The 25,282-nt window shown below is 40.9% G+C and overlaps 2 protein-coding genes across 8 annotated transcripts; one reads left to right on the forward strand and one right to left on the reverse strand.

The window, feature by feature from the left end:
• The first annotated feature begins 1,039 nt into the window (after positions 1-1,039).
• On the forward strand, positions 1,040-22,410 carry agfg1a (ArfGAP with FG repeats 1a). Of its 7 annotated transcripts, none has more exons than XM_061046291.1 (14): positions 1,040-1,349; positions 8,424-8,517; positions 10,636-10,751; positions 11,403-11,568; positions 12,253-12,415; positions 13,475-13,594; positions 15,289-15,360; positions 16,945-17,151; positions 17,720-17,891; positions 18,098-18,177; positions 19,483-19,608; positions 20,879-21,031; positions 21,244-21,338; positions 21,544-22,410. In XM_061046291.1, the coding sequence occupies exons 1-14, from the start codon at positions 1,183-1,185 to the stop codon at positions 21,601-21,603; spliced, it is 1,791 nt and encodes a 596-aa protein (XP_060902274.1). In that variant the 5' UTR covers positions 1,040-1,182; the 3' UTR covers positions 21,604-22,410. The 7 variants fall into 7 exon arrangements, with proteins under 7 accessions (XP_060902274.1, XP_060902275.1, XP_060902276.1 ...); XM_061046292.1 differs by having other exon boundaries at positions 19,483-19,599; XM_061046293.1 differs by having other exon boundaries at positions 15,289-15,321.
• On the reverse strand, positions 22,132-25,198 carry slc19a3a (solute carrier family 19 member 3a). The gene is made up of 7 exons (XM_061046300.1): positions 24,843-25,198; positions 24,233-24,468; positions 23,604-24,117; positions 23,437-23,515; positions 23,140-23,332; positions 22,888-23,029; positions 22,132-22,770 (listed from the first exon to the last, which is right to left on the reverse strand). The coding sequence occupies exons 1-7, from the start codon at positions 24,987-24,989 to the stop codon at positions 22,618-22,620; spliced, it is 1,464 nt and encodes a 487-aa protein (XP_060902283.1). The 5' UTR covers positions 24,990-25,198; the 3' UTR covers positions 22,132-22,617.
• Between the last annotated feature and the right edge of the window lie 84 nt (positions 25,199-25,282).

Genomic DNA, 25,282 nt, shown 5'->3' on the forward strand with positions numbered 1-25,282 from the left:
TATTCCTACCCCAGATTAATCAGGTGATGTAAATTTGATCCCTTGAATTAATATTTTTTGTAATGTGTTGTACACGTGGGGGCACGGTGTGTGGGTAATGATGTGGCCTTACAGCAAGAAGGTTTTGAAGTGAACTTGCTGGCTCTATATTTCAGCCCTAAGATTAACAGGTGACCTGTCTGGGGTGTATATGAGGTAAATTGACGGATGGTTAAATTGCAAGCGTTAAAGTCATGGCACAAGGATTTGCCAAATCATTTACATTTATCAATTGAACATTTGCCCAGTTGTTGTTTTCTGGCATTAGCTCACATAAAAGTTTCAACTACATAGACCATTACATATTTTGTTTTGTGCTAGTTATAAATGCCGTTACAAGGATATCACAATCCTAATTCTAAGAAAGAAACAGATTGATTGCGCATTTAGTTATAGCCCTTCATATTATTAATGCAGTACCAATGCTAATCCGCATGGGGGCGCTGATGTCTTTACGAAAGACCAGTAGCGTGCTTTGAACTGTCATGAGTACAACCAAAGAGGTCCGTTTGATAGACAAGATAGTTCACTTCTTCAATTTAACCTTCGAAGTGCTTTGGGTTTTCATGAGAAATACCCCGGACAAATAATGTCGTGCCCTTTCAATTAACAGTAATTTCTTATTTAATTGCATTATCTCATAACTACAGTCAAACTAATATGCAGTCGCCAGTATATAAACGACATTATTTAAATTAATGTTGGTTATAGACGCCTATCAAAAGTGCGTAATACGCATTACGTTCACGACATCAGATCTTGCGAGTTAGTAATATCGTTTCCTAACAGATCAAGCTCGAATAACCTTTTTATTCCTGCATACATCTTGACCATGGACTGTACATTTTAAGATCTTGACATGAGATTGTCATAAAAATCGCTGACCCAAAGAGCTGTAGTTTTCTGCGTAGCGGGATTTAAAACGAAGGCGGAAGTAAACGACAGGGTTACATCTTGTTCCGGTGGAAACCGAGACCCAACGCCTGAAACTCCTTGTTTGAGGAGACGCGAGGCCCCCCTGACAACAGAGCTACCTTTTCCTCCCTGTCATTAGCACGGACTGGCAACAGACCTTTGTTTTAGGTGGTAGCAGACCCTCCAGTCCTCCCTGACTTAACGTAACCCTGCTGTATATCCCTCACCATGGCGGCGAGTGCAAAACGAAAACAAGAGGAGAAACACCTGAAGATGCTGAGAGAAATGACGAGTTTGCCTCCCAACAGAAAGTGCTTTGACTGCGACCAGCGCGGCCCAACCTATGCCAATATGACCGTGGGCTCCTTCGTTTGCACCTCCTGCTCTGGCATCCTGTAAGTTTTTTTAGTCGCTCAGTGACCTTTAGCGTAGACATGGCGCAATACGATATAACGTTTTGGTTTCCTCCAATTAGCCACATGCGGAATCTTAAAACCAGTTAGCCAACTAGCGCTAGCTAACGGTACTTAGTCATCCAGTTGTGCCAGTGTGAGTTCAGCTACTTTGACATTGTCTTGTCTTGCGGTGTTGGGCGGGGTGCATGGAGGTGTCAGTGTTTAGCAGAGCAAGCTAACTAAGCAACCACCCTAGATACTGGCCAACTTTAGCTCTCAGTGCTAGCCAGTGAGATGATCTTGCAGGCTATGTCTAGTCTACTGATAAGTCAGTAGTAACCAGCTGCTACACTTGTAACCACTGGAAGCACCATCCTGTAACGAAGCTTACTGATGCAGTTATTGTTACCCCCTGGATACAAATACACACGAAAAGAACATCAAATGCTCCATTTTTTCATACCCACAAATTTGTTTGATGCAGCGACGTGTTATTGTACTTTAAAACAACCATTGCAAGGAAATAATAATTCAGCTTTTTTTTGTTGCTAAATGTTACTCGTCACATGTTGGGCGTGGAATAGCCTCATAGTATCTAGTTGTGACTGACCATGACATCCTGATGTTTGTGCTATCATAAGTTATAATTTAGTAGTGATCTTATTTATAAAGACTTTAATAATCAAGATGCACAATGACAAATGTAGCAGCATTAGCAATACGCTCTTACAACGCTGACCCCTTGTTTAACCACTTCTGTCCGCCATTTATCTCTAACGACAGTGTAATATATCCAGAGTGATGCTTTTTAGTTTTGCTCGATGATGCGACGTTAGATAGCGTTTGCCTGACTGAATTAAAGCTTTGCTGTGCAGTTGTGTAACCAAGCATCTGTAGCCTGTGATTTTGGGATTAGTGATGCATTCCATTTCTTCTTATTCAGCTTAAGATATCCCACCTCAGTTCAGCTGTCAGAGAGAGAGAGAGAGAGAGTGAGAGTGTGTGTGTGTGTGTTGTCAGCCACATGTCAAATGAAATCTAAAGTGGGGTAATGACAAATTAATGCATCATTTTGTAAATAATGTTTTTCAGTCTTTTGCAAAATTAACACCCCAATTCTGTTTTGAGGAATTGTTTCCCTCATGTTGCTGACATAGCATGACATTGTGGTAATCTGCACATAATAATGGTTCTCTGAAGAGTGCTTGTGATTACAGTACTCCTCGTTGTTTGAGTATTGACATCTGGCTCACAGACTATGCAATATGCCTCCCATACACATTCATTTCTGAAAACGTTGCGGCTCAGTTTTCCTTCTGTACAGCATCTTTTGAAGAAGGGGTGGAGTTGCACTTTATTGTTCAGATGATTTAAACTGGTTACCAACCACAGCAACACATGTATAATGTTCTCACACAATTGTTTAAATTCAGAGTTGTATCTCTCTTTCCCATGAAGCCCTGCTCTGACCTGGATAGTTTATAGCTATAGCTACATAGTTTTACCTTGGTTTCTTTTCTTAACCTAGCACATATATTTACTTATCACAAGCCTTTGTGAATGAAAACATTTAAGGAGAGCAAAGTGGCAGTTTGCTGTTAACTGGTAACTTAATAGACTGCTCATTCTTCCATCCTGTGCTGTCCTCATTCGGAGAGTAAGCAGCCTACGTAGGTCCTTCTAAATGCTTTATCAAAATATAATTTCCGTTGGTGACTAATGAATATAATGTTCCAATGGAGACGGAAATATTTGTTGCTCAGTAATTCCTAAATGACCTTTATGTTTACAGTGGAACAGATGGAAACTGTATGCAAATGTCACAGCTCTTGTTCTTCACACTTGACTTCATATACAGACCATGTTGTGACCTTAATCTGCTTGTCTCCACTTGAAATATAGATATTCACTATTCTACATTTTACTGTAGAATTGATAGAACGAGATTAATAATGTGTTTGCTGATGGGCAGAGTTTGCCCTCTATTTCACTTCACCAGTGGGTCCAGTTGGGACTCCTCTGTGAATTTCCCATCTGCTTACCCTATGGTATTAAAGCCGTTATGCCAGTTAATTGACTTCTTTTATAGCTTCAGATTGCAATTCTCGCTTGTACTTTATGCAGACAAATTAATGCTGCTGTTGTTTGGAATTTCATTTGCAAAAGAAGAGTGTGGGGTTGAAAGGACTGATGTACACAGGAAGCCTGCTGTGATTGTAGACTCAGGAAGTGGTATGGCCCGACTGTGCTGCTACATCAGCAGCATGTGCTGTGACATGTGCCACAGGATGTAGCAGAGAGGTCACGGCTTACCTCTCGCTTTCCTTTTAGTTCAAGTCAGGCAAACGTATTTCGGTTGTGAGAACTTTCCTTGACTCGTGCTCAGATCTGATGCATTGTTATAATTATTGTCTGAAGTACACTCTCTAAGATTTTTTTTCATTAGCACAGGGAAGGGTTTGTTTTATTTTGAAAAGCAGATTCCATCAACAGAGAAAGCTATCTCTCTATACAGTTTGTATTTACCAAGTAAGGTTATGTTTCTGGTTTAAAGTTCTAACCAGTTCATATAACAGAAGAATGCAAATACAACCATTCAAGTTTTTTCCCCTCCATTTTCATTTGAGGTATTAACAGTGTTTAACTGATTAAGAGTGACTATACCCACCACAACCGTCTCCCCCACATAGTTTGAGGTTGTTAAATGGGTGGAGTTGGAATCTCCAATGTAAACACATTCCTTATGAAGGTGGAGGCGTTCCCAGGAGGAACACCATGCACAATGTCTCTTTCTAGAGAGTTGCTCAAGGCAGGAAGTAACCCCACTTGGCCTGTGTGTTCCTGAGTAAGCAGGGCTCGAGCATGAGACTAGAGCATAACAAATAGGTCAGAAGGTGTCACTGGCACCAGCTGTCTGGGATAATATTAATCATTGGCAAGTTAGCAGATATGACTTGAACTGTGAAAATGAGCATGTTTGGTTTTCCCTTTGACCCTGACATTTGATTTCTCAAAAAAAGTCGCTGTGTCTATGAAGCGCTGTAGATAAAACTGGAAGCCATGACATTGCAGAGTCAGCATTTTCAGTGATAAAACATGAGTAAATTACTGGATTAATTGTAAAAGCAAGCATTTTGTGCACATTTTATGAAGAAACAAAAGGATGGTGCATTGCCCCTCCTCTCTTTTGAGACTTACCATTGCCAGTTTCTTTCACCCCGGAGCTGATACAGTATGCAAATGAGCTGAGTTTTGCCCGCTGAGCTGGTCTGATTCACAGTAGGGCCTAGGTCATAATTATTTCACTGTGCAATATGTGATACTATGACTGTCACTCTATTCTATCCAATAGACATGAGGTGAAAATAGGTGATAACATTGTTTCTGTTTCTCTCACAAACTGCAGACGAGTAAAAGATCCAGATTTATGAAGCTGTTTTATTAGTTCTATATTTTATCCTAATGATTTAACTGCTGTCTGAATACACTCACTTTTGTATGACTACTCTGTTCTGCCAAAATAGGAGTGTGTGGGACCGTAGAACATTTGAACACCTGGCTCAGTAAAACCTTGGAGTCCAGACCAGAGGAAGCACCTGACAGTTTATTTTTCTCGATGTGAGATGATTGTAATATGATTCCCACTTTAACCATTTGTGTGTAAGACTTTTCTAAGATGAAAAATATATTAAATTAAAAATGTAGGCAGATGAAATGTATTTAATGTGTTTAATGCATTCTAACTGCAAATGAACAAACACGTTAAAAAAGGCCTGTATCAGTTAACCATTATTGAACAACTGTGTAGAGATCCTGCCTTCATTTTAGACCTTCAGGGCTTGGAAGCTTTCTCACTGTATCTGACCTAGTTTCATCTTCATGAGACTGTACTGTAGGATCTTATCACTTACCTACCGCAGGGCTCACACTCTCAATCCTCTACTTTCTTACATTGGTTGAAGAACTTTTGTGGTAATTTGGGTAGGGATAAATCTAATATTGTATTATAATCACCTTTTAGATGTTAAGATGTATCTTTTTTTTTAAAGATTTATTTTGTGCCTTTATTTGATGGGATAGTAGGAAATCGGGAGAGTGTGGGAAATGACATGCAGGGAAGGAGCCGCAGGCCGGACTTGAACGCAGGCCACCCACTTGGAGAGAACTATAGCCTCCGTACATGGGGCACCACCTAACCACTAGGCCATCACCACTCCAAGATTTATCTTAACGAAAAAGAGTCTTAATTAATGCATTATCATTTTTTCTATTGAACCATTTTGTGTTAAAGCAGTGTTTCTTTTCATGGCCGATCCTGTAAAGAATGAACAACAGAGGTGTTTCTTACATTTCGCCTGTAGTTGACAAAGTGTTACACCTAGAAACAACTCGAGTAGATCCAATGGATCCTTTGCATGTTGAGGTAAAGCTATGTAAAACTTTGTTCTAGATTCAGCAGGGTTATTTCACTTCGTATCTGCTTTCGGTTTCTTTCGTCTTGAAGCAAGTTGACTCAGCCAGTTGGATGAAACCATACAGACAGTGTGGACTTATTTATTCATTGACAGTCTAAACTGTTAACAATACATTTGTTGCTTAAGGAACAGCCAGCTGATTGGTGGATGTGAAAAGAAAAGTTGGAGATAAGAACATGTTCTGTCAGGGGTAACAGAAGTAAATAATTCAGCACACTTGTCTAGTGTTTCACCGCCTTTAGGAGCTGACTCCTATGCGTATGACATTGTGTTTGTAATAGTTACACTGTGGATCTAATTTCCAAGCGTGGTGGTTCTGCCACACCTTAAGGTGCCTTGAGGAGGAGTGTGCAGCAAGACTTCTTTAAACATGTCATGACAGAAAAACAGTATGTGACTCTGGTGGTTTTTTTAGTACACCATGAGAGTGGAACAATGGAAATAGTTCACACAGAAACAGCAGAAAAGTCAAGTGAAGCTCTATGTTCTGTGTGTGCTTTTAGATCAACGTCTTTGTTGAAGAGTGCTGCTGCTGCTGGAAATAATATCAGGACAAATGACACTAAAATGATAAATAATATTTCTTTAACCTGCAGGCCCACCCATTTGCCAGACGAGCTGAATCGGGAAGTCACAAGGGAGGTTTCACAGCCATTGTGAGCAAAATGATATTAAAATATGTAAAAGGAACAGCTGCTTGATCAAAGTACTTGGAAACATAGCCCAATAGTTAAAGAAAGGCTTTGAAAAGCTTGGAGAAACTGGGGTAATTGATCGCCAGCAGAGCAAGTTTGTTAAAGTAAGTCATAAATAGCTACTACAGATTCACTTTGTTATATGCCCTACTTAAACATGTTTGGGACATGTTTACATGTTTTGGTAGTGAATAGTAGAACTATGAGCTCTAGAGATAAATCCACTTGAATTTATTCATTTAATAGGGACAATGCAATTTAACATAATTTCAATACAAAGCATGAAACTGATGTGCTGCATAAAGAGTATATAGCTATTGCTAATTTCCAACTCGTGTCCCCAGTTGGGCCTTTGTGTAAACAACAGATTAAAATGTACAACATTCAGTTACATAAAACCCCATAACACGATATGAGGATACAAAAAATACATCTACAACAATACAAATGTTATAAACCAGTTTGAAGATATTCATTAAAAGTGGGTACAGCTCTGGCTTGCTTTGAGCATTTCACCTGTTTTGTAAAAGATTTTAAGTCGGACATTAATTTTATTTCAGGTGGTAAGGTGTTCCAGAGTTTACAGCCTTTGATGGAGAAGGCTGATTGACCAAACGTAGATCTACGATGTTGTACGCTACAGTCTCCATTCACAGTGCTTCTCGTTACCCTGTTTCCGTCCTGTTTTCGAACATATCTGGAGAGAGGTTCAGGGGCCAGATTGTTGATGCATTTAAAAACAAGTTTGAGGAAACTTGGCCAGTATACTGGCTGATGTTATCTTATTAATGATTCATGGACATCTGTGAATATGCTGGCCAACATGTAAGTGAAGTACAATAATGCTCCACTAGTGTGAGATCTTTTAAAAATTAAATTTTTTATCCACCAGAGAGTCAACCAGATTTTTCAACTGTTACATTTGCACCTAAATATATTCACAAACCTGGGGGAGGGGTAACTTCTCTTTGTGATTTCATTAAGGGAACGGCTTGTTTGAGTACACATTTTCTGAAAAGTGGAGCAGGCAGAAGACGGAGAAGATCGACTTTTCTCCTAATTGGGATACATGTTATACTTGTTGTATACTGTCAAGGACCCTGATGGAGGAATGCAGCTGCTAACCTTGTGCTGCTGACATGCATTTGCTAGAAGGCAGATAAAGACAAAAAGGGGAACAGATATTTAAGGTCACATTTTATTCCAAAAGGAATCTTAATGATATTTGAATTATCAGCCTCAATGGAATTGATCTGATTGGCTAGTGGCCTTACAGTCACTGTACTAGTGTTCCAGTTTATAATATTTAAATAAGTTGTCTTTTCCTCCTTCCAGTGGCTGTGTTGCTCAGCAATCTCACTCGCAGTTAAAATAATCTGCTTGCATAACTGATGCTGATTGGTCACCTTCACAGACAAAACATGTTGCGACCTTGAAGCCGGCATTGCACTTTCACTTACAAGCATGCCTCCAGCTTAATATAAAAGCCTGATGCTGGCTCTTTCAACCATTAAAGCTACGAGGCGTCTTTAATTGTGGCCGTTGTGGCATTAGCTGTGACCTTCGGAGGAATCTGAGCCAGGCTTGTGTGGTCTAATGGGTGTTACTTCATAATGGAAGTTTCTATATTAAGGGAGATCACTCGTTCTGTCACTGTGCTGACAGCCTCAGTTCAGGCAATGGCAATTAGCAGAGAGTTTCACCCATCTCCTATTGTTCTGTTCACTCCCTGTCTTGTCCTTTGAGTGTTTGTCATTTCTCTCTGTGATTCTGTCGTACCAGCCTGTCACTTTGTTGCTAATTAAAAGACGCTGTCCTCTGAGCAGGCATCTGGAGATTGTCCAGCTGTCGTCACCAGTGTCTCCAGATTAGATTGACCCCTGTTTCCATTTCTCCACCCACAGACGAGGGCTGAATCCACCCCACAGAGTCAAGTCGATCTCCATGACAACCTTCACGCAACAGGAAATCGAGTTCCTACAGAAACATGGAAATGAGGTGAGCATGGTGACTCCGCCCTGTCACAGTTGTTAAGGTTGAGGTCAACTCTCCTGCAGCTTCACCAGGTGTGCTATACAGACTGTCCATGTAGTTTGGCTCTTTTTATGTTACCTTGTTATATCCTTTATCTGCTGTCAATCTAACATGTATGCTTTTTTGTAAAGCATTTTCTGTAATTTATGAAAATCATACAGAAAGATTTACAGAATTACAGAAAATGCTTGTCAAAAAGCATACATGTTAGAGAATGTTAGAGTACATTTCATTTATGTGGAGATAGACATTTTGTACGACCACATCCTCCACGTCACCAAGTTAGAGGTAAACTCTGGGTAAGTCCAACAAAAATTCAGTAGATATGCAGACTTACGGAAAGTGTGTAATTTGCCATTGAAAAATTTGCATCAGAGCCCTCATGCACTTCATGACAGTGAGATTTCACAGTGGGAAGGCACTCAACACTCACCCACTTACCAGTAATATGCCTCAAAGTCCGCGATTGTGGAGTTTGGGATTTAGCCAAGCACTTTGTCCCTTCACAGGCCAAGACTTGAGATAAGAACATTGAAAAATATGTCAAGCTTGTACGCTTTTTAAAGGAATAAAGACACATTTAGCTTTTGTCCACATATTATCTAGATTGAATATTGCTACCTTGTGTTTTTAAAATGAATCATCTGTATTTTACAGTAGTTAACGATAGCAGTGCTAGCGCCTTACTATATTTATTTCCTTTTACTGGTCTGAATAACTGTTGGTTTTAGCATTAAGGCTAATGCCTGTGGACAATTCAAAAGCCTCTTGTGTTGTTCATTGGGGTTTGTTTGTTTGCGGTGTGTTTTCTTGGCTCAACAACTAAAAACATTAACTTCTGGGTTTAATGTTTTAGTTCTCATTAACATTGGGTGCATTGTATCACCAGTTAATCAGGCAGCTGTCTTCACTGGGATCATTACATTGAGCCCTGTGTCTGATGGATGTGGAAGTTGGCAATTAGTTTAATATCATGTTATCCAAAACGAGTAAGACAGGGTTGTGAGCCTCAGCTTTGCCATTAGAAGATAAAGTACATTTCAATAAGATGGTTTCTCTCTCTCTCTCTCTATCTGGGTTTTTTCTGCACTAAATGAATGCATGCCTAGTTTTGAACATTATGAACATCTTTTTTCTGCTGGGTATTATTACTCCCAACAAGTTCAGGACAGCGCTGGAAATCAATAGAATTCTTCAAGGCTGCTAGTATTACTCGCCTTTTTCTTAAGTTGAAAATGTAAACAGAAATGACTTGATTAGGCAACATTACATTTTTCAACCATATTACAAAGTGTTAATAGATCAAAGTAAGAAATAAAATGTCAAATAATACAAATGGTTTGAGGTGAGAGTCTCTTTGAAAAGTCTGTCGTTCAAATTCTGCAGCCCCAGTGTGTCACTATTTGTACCACACAGAGAAACACTATCACTCTCTAGCCAGTTCTGGTAAACGATGTATGAAATAGAGCAATGCCACCTGGGAAGTACAGCCTATTAAAAGCTGAAGCAAAGTGTCAGGGCAGGCACATATACATGAGACTCAAGGCTAGAGATGATGCATACATCCTTCGAGGCTGCTATAAAAGTACTGCTTCCCTCAGGTTGAGAGCACTTGACAGTAAAAAAAACCCCAGCTGAAACTCAATGCACTGTAAATACTGTATGTCCTACAGTCTAAGAATTACGATCCTGATCATTAAAAATAAAGAGTGATCATTCATGTGCATTAAGTGTCGTTGCACATATGGACCAAAACCAGCTAAAGAAATAACATCTGATGTATGTACAGTAACTTGAAAGTCTAGCAGTGCCTTACTCTACAGTGCAGCATCCTTAAGGCACACATGCATGTTACCTAAAATATTTTACAAATACTCTCAAGCCAAGGTCAGAGAAAGGTGAGGATAAGACAGATTTTTCACCTAACAACTATTCAACATGGCATACCTCTCCCAAATATGAGTGAATGCTCTTTCGATCTTAACCTGCACTCACAGGCTTTAAGGCTGAACCACGCCATCATCACTTTGATAACGCACATAACGCATCCTGTCATTCCTCTCCTCCTCTGTTTTGTTCCAGGTGTGTAAGCCGATCTGGCTGGGCCTTTATGACGACAGGACCTCCTCAATACCAGACTTCAGGGAACCACAGAAAGTAAAGGAGTTCCTTCAGGAGAAATATGAGAAGAAGAGATGGTCAGTTAGTTTTTACACACATTGCAAATATATGAATTATCCTCTGCCTGTGAGCACTGTGCAGACAAGCGGCTTTGCCAGTGTTTCTCTCTCTCTGGTTTGGAATGTCTACCAAGCAGCTCACAGAAGTTAGTCTCCAGCAAGCCGGCAGATAAAGGCAAAGAATGTAGGTTTTGAAAGTCAAGCTGCTTTATGTGCAAGATGCAGTTTTTCCATGAGGTTACAGGTTAATTTAGTACAACTATGCAAGTTCCCATTATGGATGCTGACTGTGTTGACTAATGGGTGCAGTTAAGACAAGTAAAAGTGAAGGCAAACATGGCTGAACAAGTGCCTGTCTGTTAAATATTTGCAATTGAGGACTCAACTGCTCACCACTTGTAAATATTAGTTTAATGATATTCTTTGATGCATCATTAACAGGAATGTTGTTCCTCAAATTGATTATTAGGTAACACCTGAAAGTTAAGGCTGTGATGATGTGAAAGTGTTTGCTTTTAGTTGGACGATACTTACTACACACAGCCACTTTCCCTCACATGGGCCCCTCTCTTCTCCCTTTCTTGGTTTGTGTTTGGTGATGTATTTTTTTTTAAACCTTGCTTGGCGTAAAGTTTATTGTAACACCTGTTATCTGAACTGTCTGGCCAGGTACGTACCACCCGAGCAGGCCAAGGTAGTGGCATCCGTCCATGCTTCCATCTCTGGCTCCTCCAACAGCAGCACCAGCAGCACTCCTGAGGTCAGACCACTCAAGTCCCTGCTGGGGGACTCTGCCCCCTCCCTGCACCTCAACAAGAACACCCCACCTAATCAAGTGAGATTTGTTTCAGTGTGTACACAAGAAAGTACACATGTTGAATTTGCATTTATTGGCAAAGGGTTTTATTGCAGCTGAGGTTAAATAAATGGATTACTTAAAGAAGTATGACATCATGAGTATTATGACAAATTAACTCTTATACTCACCATTAAAGAAACATATCAGAGCATTAAAGTTCCCCCAGTATTTTTTTAAAGCATTTAAGACACAGGAATAAATGTTCAGTTTGTGCCTTAAATTTTCAGTGGAAAATATGACAGTCTGAGTCATTTGTTTGCAATGATTTGAAAGCCGCAAGAGATGACTGAGTCTGCCTGATAAAGAGGAATTCAGAGGTTTTGATTGTTGCAATAAGTGACTTCCAGATTTTTTTTTTTTTTTTATATCTACAAACTTTAAACTTGTGTCTACCAGGAATCATTCTCACTGAGTGATTTATTTTAATCATGTTAGATGAAGCCCTGTTTTTAGGCTTTAAACTTTGATTAAGATTACTGTTATTGGTTGACTAATATCCCCAGTTGTTTTTATTTATGCTTTTATATGAATGTAAAAGCACATTTTAGCCACAGAGTGACTCCTACAATCAGTTTTAAAAAGTCAGATGCACACAGTTTTTTGCACATCAATCAACACATACCTGCAGCTTTAATGAAATCTGTCTCTTGTCTCCACCAGTCTCCAGTGGTGAGCCGTGGACAAAGCCACCCACAACAGTTCCATGACAAGAGGTTTGACCTCCTCAGTGATTTGGGTGGAGACATCTTTGCCCCCCCGCCCAACATGAATGCAGGCGCCAGCTCCAGTTTTGCTAACTTTGCACATTTCAACAGCCACTCAAGTAAGGAACACATACATGTGTGATCAAGTAAAAAATATCTACGGCAGGAGTTTCGACACTGTGCAGGGGAATTTCAACAGTTAAAAAAAACCTCTCAACTTGGCATTAAACACAGGAAAGTGGCATGCTGAGACATAAAGTGATGAGGAAATGCAGGAAATGAGCAATAACTGCAATGTCCCTTAAGCATATCTAAATGTTTGTAATTTAGTCTGAACCATGGGCAACAAGTCATATGCATGCATGTTTTCATTTATGATTGATCATAAGTTAAATGCTACAGGGATCTAACTGCAGTTGAAGATTATCATAAATGTCAGCTTGATGTGTCTAAAAGTATGTTTTCCTCTTCTTGTGTAGAACAGTATTCAGATGCTGTAATAGTTCACTTCCCTTTATGTTGAAGATATTTAGAATGCTGAAGGTGTTTACAGAGACAGCTGTGAGCTGATTGATGTGGAGTACCATTTACCTTCTCTGTGAGAGGGAGGCAGCAGCCATGTACCTCCAGGATTTGAATAACATATGTTATGAAATGGTGCTAGTGATGCCACAGATGGACACATCTCCATGGCTACTAATGCCTGTAACATAGGGCTATTAGTGTGCGCCTTCCATGGAGGATAATATCCTCTCATTTCCCCCACGTAGAGCTATCAAGACGCACTCTGAGTGCAGTTACTAACATGCTGCCACACATTTCCTCATAGCAAGCATGGGCACAGATTCACCCCCCCTGAGACGAATGGTGTAGGGCTACACTCACACAATGCTCATTGCTCTGTGCTCAACAAGGACTTCTGACAGTAACTCATGGGAGAGTGTAAACAACAGACTATCTTGTCTGCCTTTTCATCCACCATGCACTAAACCTGGTTATGTCACTCTATGATTATCTTTTATATTTAGCACATCATCCATTCTGTGAGTTTTGTTGTCCATTTTTTTCTTTATACGTTTAAATCCATTCTATTATTATCTCATCTGGTGTTGACTTCTCATTGTGCTTTTTTTTTTGTTCATCTGTATGTCTGACACTCATCCTGACACCACCTCCAGCGACACAGAATGCCAACGCAAATGCAGACTTTGCTAATTTTGATGCATTCGGGAGCACGTCTGGGTCGACAGGTGGTTTCCCCTCCGCATCCCAAGCCCCCTTCCATCCCTCTAATACAGGTAGACCAAGTTCTCTTCACTGGACAGCTTACAAACATACAAATCACTCTTACATGAAGACAAGCTTATATAATGTGCACATATGTATTGTTCATATAGGCTTAACACAAACAGCATGCTCAAAGGTTTTTTTATGCACATTAAGCATCTCATTTTCTTACCAAAAATGGACTGAATATGCTGAAACAAGTGTTTGTTTTTAAACTGTTCAAATACATATGCTGTGCTTCTAAAAACGTTTAATATGCACACTGTCTATAAAACAAGTGTCTGATTAGAATGTCCTCTGTGTTTCTAGTAGTTCCAGTAGTCAGTTCTAAAACATAAAGTAAGCAAGAAATCTAAAAGTAGTTTTTCTAGATTTGCTCAAAAGAAACAAAAGTTGGGGCGCAGGTAGCCTAGTGGTTTGTGCGCGCCCCCCATGTATGGAGGCTATTGCCTCCAAACTGGAGGCCCAGGTTCAAATCCGACCTCAGGTTCCTTTCCCAAATCTCGCACCCCACTCTCTCCGATTTCTGACTCTATCCTCTGTCCTGTCTCTAAATAAAGGCATAAAAGCCCAAAAATAAATCTTTAAAAAAAGAAACAGAAGGTAAAACATTTTCCAATCCGATTCATCACTACCTTTATCATGCTGCTATTTGTACACACTTTCAAAACTTCCTTTTACACTGATGAGTGGTAATTTCATGCAGGTTACCCTCTCATCATCATTTACACTTCACAAAAAATGTGGATATAGTCAGAAATCAGAGAGAGAGGGGACAACATGCAGGAAAGGAGCCACAGGTGGGATTTGAACCTTGGCCGCCCGCCTTCGAGGACTTCTGTACTTCAGCTTCTGTACATGAGGCACATGTACTTACCACGAGGCTACCGGTAGAATGAATGTGTTAAATACGTGATCTGTTGAAAATACTTCATTTTCTAGTGATTCTAAAATCTAAAAGAGAACAGGTTTCTTACTGCAGTGGTACTGACAAAACTACACAATATTGGCGTTTTTTCTTCAATGTATGAAGGTTTTACCGTTAGTGTCAGTACATGTATAAGGTGTTTTTGCAGTGTGGTTTAGTCTAAACTTGCTTGGCTTATAAAGCTTGCGTTTGAATGTGGTATGTTGTTGTCTCAAACATACCTCTGTTCACATGTCCCTCTCTGAACCCTTCATGCACTTTGATATGACATGAATAGCAAACATGTTATTTAAAACTTGTTTTTGCTCAGCTGTAAGGGGCTGGCCTTTTCACCTGAGGTCTCTACCTTCCCTCCAACATTAAAAAACTGTACAGTGACTGTATTACACAAACACCCCAACTAGGTTTCCTTACCCTCGTCTAAGAAATGGGTGCACTACAGTGCCCTCTGCTGGACGATTCTATGTTAGTGTAGAGCTGCACAGCTGATCTCTTTCCTCTGCTTACCCCTTGATGGATAAAGCTCCTTTCTCTCTCGTGGCTTTGTAGGATAATCCTTTTTTCACAGACACTGACTCTACTATCTGCCCTAAGCTGTCCATTCGATTTCACGTGTATTTCACCCTTTGCTTTTGCAGCAGTTGTTTTGCCTTGACTTCACGCTTTTTTAGTTTTTTTTACCTCTGGTTTAGTTCACGCATGTTTTGTTTTTCCGCCCTTTCTTACATTGCTCATTACCCCATTTCTTCCCCCCCTTCTTTGATTTCTGGCTGCCAGCGTTCACTGTGCTCTCATCCAGCCGCAGTGTGGGTGAGTTTGCCGTTGCCCTGCCTCTCCAGGGTGCACACAGTAAGTCTCTCTCTGGGCTTGTGCTCTTAGCAGCTTTCACCCGTTCCATCGTCTCTAATGTAGATTCACTCTGATCCTCTTCTCTCTGGATGTAATGTGTGTCCCAGCATGTAGCCCCCTTTTTGTGTCTGTAACTCTAACCAACAGTTGACCATCTTACTAGATGTGTGTTGGTTTGGCTGACTATTGTGACTAATGACTAAAAGTGCCTTCTCTTCCTTTTAGGCTCACAAAGACTATGCTGTGTTGGATTTAGCTGTAATAGTTGAACATTAAATAATGTAGATATCCCTTTGTTCCAAATCAATCTATTCTCTGAAAGTAAGTTCTTTGTATGCTACAGAAGCAGTGGATGTCTTGACTGAAATTAAATGTAATTCTATTCTGATTGAATCCAAGCTGCACCCAGAGGTTAAAGATATTAAAGGGGAAGAACCTGACTTGGCATGGGATTGGCTTCGTTTGTTGGTTTGTTTCACAAAAAGATAAAAGCCATCTTTAGTTTTTGTTGTTGCTGTTCCTGCTTTAAAAAAACACTACTAATGACTCTTAGTTCTTTGCTTCCTTTATCACAAGCTTAGATCTGATTGATCTATTTACAGAACTCAGTGATTCCTACAGGGCGCTTAGCAAAGTGAACTATTATCAAGCTGTTTAATTGTATTCTAAAAAAAAATCTTTGGTTGTTTTTTGTCAGTTACAATTTGCCGACACAGAAGTGTTAGGGCGCACTCACACTAGGCAAAGTTGTCCCATACCTTGCTTAAGCACAATTACCCCCCCCCCCCCCCCCCCCCCCCCATTCCCCCGCTGGCCTGCACTAACACTGCTCCAGGCCTGAGCACAGTTACCTCTTGTACATAACATGGTAATACAACACATGCATGGCTTTACGTAATTATGAAGCATGCTTAGTTTACAAGACAGGCAGACTTGAAAATGAAAATAAATAAAAGGGATGCATGGTCGAGTCCACATCCGCACATCGGAGAACAACACAGAGAGCACGACGGCTACTTTCCGGACTTATTTTAAGTCATTTAGATCGGATACATCCACAACACTCTGGGATTTCTCCATAATGAAGGCCCATGTGGTGTACCCGTGCTTGAGCTCGTGCATGAACTGTACCTTGCCGAAGCACACCTCTTCCAAGTGTGCCAGGACGAAGGACGTGTACTGATCGGAGCACTCAAAACAGTCAAATGAACTGGACTTAAGGGGTGAAGTGTGCTTATGTACGGTATGGATTGCCTAGTGTGAGTGTGCCTTTAAACTCAGGTATAACCATGGCAATCAACAAAGGTGAGAAGCACCTGTGCCTCTGACATTATTACATGATAATGGTATTATTCCTTAGGTAATATACGAATGGAGAGCTCGAATACTGCCGTTATACAGAGAACATGTTTTTAGAAGTGAAGAACAACCCAATAGAAAATGACGGTTACTAGCCTGACTCCATCCCAACTTTACCGTCCATGCAGCTTCTTATCCCCCTCTCCACCCTGTTACTGCTGTTTCTAAAAACCCCAAAATTCGAGGTCCCCTTATGTTTTTTTTTAATCTCTCTCTTTCATACAGGTAGCGCCTCAGCAAACGCCAATTTTGCACATTTTGACAACTTCCCCAAATCGTGTAGTGCTGACTTTGGATCCTTCAGTTCCTCCTCCCAGAGTAACTCCACAGGAGCTGGCAGAGATGTTGTACAGAGTACTAGCGTCCCTGCCGATAAATACGCAGCCCTGGCTGACCTGGATAACGTGTTAAGCTCTGCCAAAACAGAGCAAGGTAAACTCCTGCCTAGCCTGTTTCATAGATCTCACTTGTAGGGAATGAGGTCGACCGGGTTGTTTGATCTGAAACATATCTGGCCTGTAGAGTTATGTCCCTTTGAGTCTTCTTCCCTGTGCAGGAACAGCACAATACAATACTTTTATCACATATTTCTTGGCTTGGTCTTTGATAACCTTACCATTTCTATGTGCAAAGAAAAAAAAAATGTTTAAAATCAGGCCTCAGGGCTTCTGAACCAGCCTCCTTTAACACACCACTGGATATGGTGGAAATAGATCCTTGCTTTAATGAATGCTACATGCATTTGCTTAATTGGTGAATTTAAATCACACATGGTTATAAACCAATGCTCATCTGTGAATCCTGGGCTGGTATTTGTTTTTTTCCGTACTTTTCACAAACTGTATTTCTCTGTATTTATTCCCCTTTACTTTGAATAGGTTGATATGGCAGCTATCTCGGGACCTTGTGTTTGTGTCTTTTGAAATGACTATTTTCCTCCTGCATTAGTCGAGTCGAATTGGACTTAACCTTGCTAGCCTTTTCTGTGCTTCTATTCCAGGAGGTGGTATTCCTGTCGGAGTTCGGTCAGGCTCACCGGCAGGAGTAGGCACTGTGTCTCAGAAGCTGCAATCAGACGGAGACCGCTATGCTGCTCTAGCTGAGCTTGATACAGTCTTCAGCCCGCCAGCCCCGCCAGCCACTGTTTATAACACCAGCAACGCATCACAAGGGTGAGACACTACATCAAACACACTGACATTATTCAACTCTAAGCTGTGGTGACTTCTAAAACTCGTTAACCAAATCCAGTATCATCCAGAAGAGTGTAAATCTACAAAAACACAGTGACGCCACATCTATCACTCAGATTGTCCGGTGGTCTCTGGTTTTATTTTGGTGGATTTCCTAAACAGCATCTGTGATGACTTTGTTTCAGGGTTGTGTTTGGCCAAGACACCAGGGTATCAACAGCACACGCACAACAGGTCCTGTCTGGTGTGGCTCAAGGTTTCGGAGGTAAGCAAACGTGCTGACAGTTTTCTGATGGGGTTTGATTTTTTAGACAACCCCATGTGAACAGTGGAGTTTGATTTTTACAGCTGACAGGGATCAACACTTGGTACTCCTTGATGAATCTTTAGGTTTTGTTCCAGTCATTAGCAGGCTGCAGATGTAATCAAAAGGTGTAAATCTTAAATCTGTAGCATGTTTCATTCTGTCAACAATCAAATGTCTAACATGAATAAGCATTTCTCTTTCCTCAATATCCTTTCTTAATGTATTTTTAGCCAGGCTACCGCTCTGGTAATTTTGGTTTATTAGGTTCTTCAGATGTATTTAGAAAGTTTGACAGCAGATCATTTAATCTAACTGATTGGGACTCTGGGCAGATCTTAAATAATCAGCAGGAATTTAGCCATGATCATTTTGGATAATGGGAGAAATGATTTATCTGCTTGTTTAAGTAGGAGATTAAAATGTTGAAAAGTGAAAATCATGCTCACCCAATGCTGTGTATCATAACGGAAGGTTGGCAATTCTTAAGAGTTCTGCTACAGCTGGTTCTTAATCACATTTTTAAATATGATTTTCATTTGATGGTTCTTTCAAACTCTGTACTCTGTGGGCGCACTCACACTAGGCAATCTGTACCGTGCTCAAGCACGTTTGACCCCCAAAGTCCAGTTTCGTTTGACTAATGGAGATATCCAGGATTGTAAGAGGATTATATCTGACTGAAGCGACTCAAAATAAGTCACAAAGATAGTGAAGTTGCACTCATGTTCTCTGTGTTGATCTCCATTGTTGGAGAAAAAATCAACTGTGCCGCTATCAAACAGTCTATGGCCGCAATATGAGAGCTACCGGAAATGTTGAGGTTTTTTTTCATGTTATGAGTTGGTGTCATAAATCAATCAAGCCTACTTAAATGTCAAAATGATAACTGAGCATTGTTATTGTTTTTATCGTGTCTCTTGCAAGTTACACACGTTAGTGATGATCGGATCTTGAAGTGTTCAAAAAAAAGGGGAAACGAATTTGAACCGGATTATGTAAATTGCAAAAATTCTATTTCCTCACGTGGAGAAAAAAGTCCCAGAGTGCACCAACACTACACATAAGGGTATGACATGTGTACAGAGGTAACAGTATGACATGTGTCGAGAGGTAACTGTGCTCAGGCCCAGATAGGCCTGGAGCAATGTGAGTGCAGGCCAGGGGGAGACTAGGGAGGGGGGACCATCATGCTTCAGCACGGTACAGGGCAGCTGGTCCTAGTGTGAGTGCGCCCTGTAGGTGACTTGATGTCTCTTTCAACAGCTCAGTCAACTAATCCGTTTGTAGCTGCTGGAGTAGCCCCTGCAGCAACTCCCACCAACCCATTCCAGAGCAACGGCAGAACTGCAAACATGGCTGCAGCAGCAGCAGCAGCAGCAGGTGTGTTCTGTTTATATTTTGTGTGTCAGTGAATGTGTATTACACCTACAATTCAACTAACCTAGCAATTTAATTAGTGATATAAATCTGTTTTTCTGTGAGAAATTAAGGTTCATGACGAAGTGTCTTTCCTTGCACAACTTAAGTGGCAACCATTGCCTTGCCTCAGCAGTGAATAAGCCTCAGGCACCAATCAGGGAGAAGAGAAAGATAACTAGAAATTGAAAAGAGTGCTGAACACAAATGTTTTTCACTGTGGGAATGGGCAGACTTAGTCCCCTTAGATTGCTCTCGCCCTGCTGGACAGACTTAATTAGGGTTCTTCATGGGCAGGGTTACCCTCCAGCCTTTGGTAGGATCTAATTCTGCTCTCTGTGTCCCTTTTTACTCTGGCTGTGGGTTCCTGTTAATCTAATAGTGTGAAAGTGTTTTTTAAAAAGGTCATCACAACATTCAGGAAAAGAGGATTTAATACCTCATGAATATCTTAACTGACTCAATTGAAAGCCCTGACAAAGAAACATGGACCAAGCAACAAGAAATATGTACATGTTCATATGGAGAGAGGTTGTAATAATTGTATTTTTAATTGTGATTGAAATAACATGATTGATCTATCTCAGTAATAGGTGTCCATTATTTTTTGAAGGAGAATTCCCACTGTCTGGTCCCTATAGATTCACTGATAATGGCTTCTCTAGCATCTGTTTCTCTTTTAAATTCATGTTCATTCAATTGAATTCTAAACTGCTGTAAATCAAATTGTCATCCTATCATGGCATTGCATTGAATGTAGCATTTGTACTAGATATCAGATATTTTCAGCTGGCTGTCATACTCACCACAGTTAATCTGACTTGTTTTCTTGTGGGATTGTTGGCATTTTTGACAGACAACCATCTCGGCATTGACAGCCACATTAATAACCACAGAGTTACGTTCAGTTGCTCACCTCTTAAAGGGACAGTCATCTCATCTCTTTATTGCTTATTGTTTTAATTTTATATTTCGGTTTCCTTGATGACTGTTCTGTTGTTCTTAGTCTATCAGCTCATTTTACTTCACGTCAGTGTGCTGCTTTCTAACCAACTGCTTATGAAATAAACATGTTAATATTGTCAGGTTTAGTTTTCTGCTGATGTGTGCCAGCACAATTTTAATGGAAAGTGTGTGTCCTGTTAAATTCCTGTTATCATCTTGTAAGTAAATCAAATGAATGCTCACATGTAAAGGTGTTGTACAGGCTTCTTTAACCATTGACTCTCTTGCTGTCTTGCAGCCTCATTTGGCATGGGTTCCATGAGTATGCCAGCTGGATTTGGAAACACTGCAGCATACAACCTCCCCACCAGCTTTAGTGGAACCTTCCAGCAACCCTTTCCTGGCCAGGCCCCATTCCCTCAGCCTCCTGCATATCCCCAGCAACCCAACGGTGTGTGTGTGTAGATCATGGAGATGTACATATATCTGCATTGATAACTATGCTGACGACTGTAATGTCACCATGTTGTGGTACCAGTGTCAGTTTGGAATCAGGGCTATTCTCTCCTGGTGCAAGATTAGGTTTGCCTGCTTTTTAACATGAGCAAAGACATCCATCTTTCTGTTGTTGTTAGAATTTATATCACATCACATGTCTTTCAGGTGGTGGATATCCAGCCTATGGCCAGGCAAAGCCGGTTGTGACTCCTTTTGGACAGGCTATGGCTGGACAGATGGTTTCTAGCAACCCTTTCCTGGTGAGTGAAAGGGTTACATGCATATTTTAAGGAATGAATGAGCATCAGAACCATTACATTGTTGATACAGATAATGAAAGTAATTTATGCTGTTGTAATTTAAAAGACTGCTTAAATGAAAGTTGGACGTGAATAGTGTTTTTTACCCTCTAATGGGTGCTAAGTGAAGTAAGTGTTTTCCTTGTTTGTTTCCCCCACCTCCCAGGGTGCTGGTCCATCTGCACAATATCCAGCAGGAGGCTCTTCAACGAATCCCTTCTTATAGCGATCCATCCAATCAGCTCCACTACAGGGTCGAAAACTGGAGCACTTGCACCTATTGCACTGTTTTGTTTCACAAGTAGCTTTAAAACCACAATGTTTGCAAGGATTTGTATTTTCTATCACAGTTTGTCAAAGATGGAACAATATGACAATACGACGGTCCTGCTGACACTTTCAACGGCTACAAGACAAACTGATGGTGTGTGCGGAGGGAGAGGTTGATCCCCTCTTCTCTATTTAACCTGTGAACTGGCCTGGCCTCTACTGAACCACAATGTATAATCGGACTGGCTGAAATCTTAAGTTATTGCATACTGTGTATCCCATTCGTTATGCTGCAATTCTGTACATATTTTTTTCTTCATGAGCTCTTTGTGCATATCAGTATTTGTATCTACCACGCAAGATTTAAGACAGAACTATTGCTTGGAAAAGCTAATGGGTACTGCCATTTACTGTATTTGTGAACAACCAAACTGTTTTATTTGTGCAGGATACTTTTTAGGCAAACTTATTCTCACTTAAGATAAAAAAAAAAAACGCTTGTTTTATTGGCAAGAGATAAAATAAAAAGTGACTGCTGTGTCAGGATCAAGCAGGGGGGCTTGTTCTCTGCTGACCCCTGCCCTGCTGACCGAGTGCCGGACCATATGCTTCTGAACTACTGTCACTGCATCCATAAGTGGGTAACAGGAATGGCTGATGAGCTGAAAACCACTAACATTGGGTATTAGAGAATTTTAAGTTAATATGTAAATATATACAGTATATATATATATATATTAAAATGAATTTTAAGTAATCATAATTGACCAAACCTTTCATTTATATGGATTTCTAAAAAAAAAAGATCTTGTATATTTGTTTTGTATAAAAAGAAAAAGAAGATAAACATTTGTGGTGTTGCAGTCTGTACTTTAAAGCTTTGTCTGCTTTTTAAACCAGCACGTATCCTCTTGGAGACCAAAAGCACAAGTGATTATCTCAGCCGGGAGTATCACATCTGATCCTCTATTCAGAATCTGTGTTCATCATCGTCCGGAGGTTCATTTCTGTCAGACGGCGTCGTCAAGTCCTTGCTGCTTCTCTGCGTTCTCCAAATGGTATAGAGTCCCCGGAGTGAAAATACGACGGCGATGAAGGAGAAGTAGCTGGCGTACACGGTGAACTGTAAACAAACCACACAATGTTTTAACACATTTACACGTGTGTTGGGTGGGCTTATAAACAATTCTGCTACTTCTACAGAAGACCTTTCTGACATTTTGCTGACCAGACAACTCACCTGAGGGATGATGCTCAGGCCCAGCCCCCTACTGTCCACCACGACAGAAGTGATGATCGTCTGTAGAGCCAATGCTCCAAAGTTGTTAGCTCCAAAGACCAGTGCGTATCTCTCCATGGACAGGTCAGCTGCAATTTGGTACCTAAGAGAAGGTATCAGTGTCACATGTGTTTAAGCTTTTTTTTTTTTCCTGCTCTGCCTGAAATAAAAACGAGCTTTGTTTCTGATGTTTAAAAACATGTTCGCTCTTACATTGCTATTGTTATCAGCAGCATGTACAGGCACTTGAAAATGATGTAACAGACGTAGCAGACCCAGATGTTGCCCGTGAAGGTCATGAGGAAGAGTGCTGCTGCCCCAAGTCCAGAGAAACCCCCCAGGGCCAGCTCTCCCCACTGTTCCCATCTCACCTCAGTGAAGCCTATACCGTAGGCTGTGGCTGCACCTGCAATACACATTGATTTTTTTTTTTTTTAGTTATGGTGTAGAAATAAATGAGTACACTCTTAGCATATTCCCCATTGGAGTCATTTATATGTCGTTGCTTACTCAACAGGCTTGACACAGCCTCCACCCCTCCATTGTAGATGGTGAAGTTCTGAGAAGGCTGCACATGCTCCCACAGCACCTGCAGGAGGGTATTGCAGTGATGATTTGAGTGATCTAGTGGTATTCAATCGTGCAAATGTGCTGTTAATGTTGCTTTTACAACTGACCTGCACGTAGTTGACGGTCTGGTTATAGCCACATGTAGCCATTGCCCACCACACTGACCAGTAGAGCAGCTGTCTGGTTGAATAGCACAGACGGAAATCCCTCCACAGCTGGAGGAGGACATTACCGCAGCTCTCAGCACCTACTGACTCAGCACGCTCCTCATCCTCGAGCTCTTTCACATCCTCTGTTTCTCTTCTTTTCTCCACTCTAAATTCATCCAAGGATACCTTTGAGCCATGAACGTGCTCTTTAGCAACCACAATCGTCTCTGTGCCCTCTGTCACTGCTTTCTGCCTGCGATGAAAGAACATGCTCTGCTCTGGCATTGGCAGGAGGCAAGCAAACAGGAAAGCGACGGCGGTGAGAACTAGAGTGAATACCAGGATGTTGTTGTAGGACATGAGATTGAAGCTTACAAGCAGCTGGCCCAGAACAGAGCCCACTGTGAACCCAAGTAGCTGGACACTGCGGCAGTAAGAGGTGGCCTTCCGGTACCTCTTCAGATCTAACACACTGTAAAAACAACACATTCAAAATGTCACCTCTGTTTTTTTTTCCCAGAGCATTACATTCAAAAACCCTGACACCCTCTAGTACCAGTGCCCTTAAAGCTACTACCGTACATGACCTGTAGATGTAGGAGAAATAGGCCACATCACTGGCGGTCACCATGCCGTAGAAGAACTGCATGGCCTGCATTTCTTGTACACTTTGTGTCCAGAGAATCATCGCTGTGGTAATGAAGAGGGCCAAACTTTGAAACACCACCACAGGTTTGTACCGCAGCCAGTCAGTCAGCAGGAACACAGGCACAAGCACAGATAGGTAGGAGTATGTCCACACTGGAAATATTTGATTGTTAACCTAATGTGAAAACGTCAGGAGATAAATAAATGCTTGTCAAAAGCAATTACATGTAACAAGGAAACTATATTGCTTTCTGATAAGAAATCGAGCATTTCATAACCTTGAATGGATTTTACCACTCAAGTTATAAAGATAACTATTGTGACTAGGCATCTTGATTGTTTTGTTACAATATAACATGTGCATGTTACTTATGCTTGTACAAAAAGCAGACCTTTTAAAAGCTTTTAAAGTGTTGGGATCAAAGCCACAAAACTATCAAGGCTGCATCAAACAAAGCAATGGTTGCCTTTCTTGACTGAGTTATTTTATGATATGCCTCTGGGCTAAGATTTTCTCAAGCCATTTGTCTATAAAGTGTTTATCTGTACCTCTTCAGCTGTCAGATTCTTGTCCGGTCCTGTCAAGTACGGGATCATGAAAGGCTCCAGTGGTTTGACTGTGCTGAAGAATCCATACACGCACAGAAGAGTAGTGGGATACCTCCAGTCTGCCCTGCACCTTCTCACTGCCTCCATCTTCTGCTATTTTTAACACCCGTGTCAGGTGCGTGTCTCCTTTTGTTACGCTTTCCGTCTTGCCTCCTCGTGCTAGAAACACCTGAAGTAGTCTGAGCGTTGAGCTCGGGTTTGTTAATCAACAACCCGGTCCAAGAGCAGCACAGCCTTGAGGTCACGTCCACCTCAGGCCAACATGAGTCACAAATTAATCAGGCATCCACACAAATCTGTGGACTTCATTATCAAACTTATACCTCACTAATCTTTAATTACTGCAGATTTGATTGTGCTGAGTGGAATGTTACAGAGAT

This window comes from Labrus mixtus, chromosome 9, assembly GCF_963584025.1.
Source record: "Labrus mixtus chromosome 9, fLabMix1.1, whole genome shotgun sequence".
In the NCBI taxonomy this organism is placed as follows: domain Eukaryota; kingdom Metazoa; phylum Chordata; class Actinopteri; order Labriformes; family Labridae; genus Labrus; species Labrus mixtus.

What these genes read in the sequence shown, in the direction of transcription:
- agfg1a (XM_061046291.1), top strand. Translation starts at nt 1,183, where the DNA reads ATGGCGGCGAGTGCAAAACGAAAACAAGAGGAGAAACACCTGAAGATG. An exon ending in GCCTCTCCAGGGTGCACACA is followed by an intron (nt 15,361 to 16,944) that starts GTAAGTCTCTCT and finishes TCTTTCATACAG; the next exon opens with GTAGCGCCTCAGCAAACGCC. An exon ending in AGCAGCAGCAGGTGTGTTCT is followed by an intron (nt 19,609 to 20,878) that starts GTTTATATTTTG and finishes GCTGTCTTGCAG; the next exon opens with CCTCATTTGGCATGGGTTCC.
- slc19a3a (XM_061046300.1), bottom strand. Translation starts at nt 24,989, where the DNA reads ATGGAGGCAGTGAGAAGGTGCAGGGCAGACTGGAGGTATCCCACTACT. An exon ending in TATTTCTCCTACATCTACAG is followed by an intron (nt 24,118 to 24,232) that starts GTCATGTACGGT and finishes TTGTTTTTACAG; the next exon opens with TGTGTTAGATCTGAAGAGGT. An exon ending in GGCTGTGTCAAGCCTGTTGA is followed by an intron (nt 23,333 to 23,436) that starts GTAAGCAACGAC and finishes TGTGTATTGCAG; the next exon opens with GTGCAGCCACAGCCTACGGT.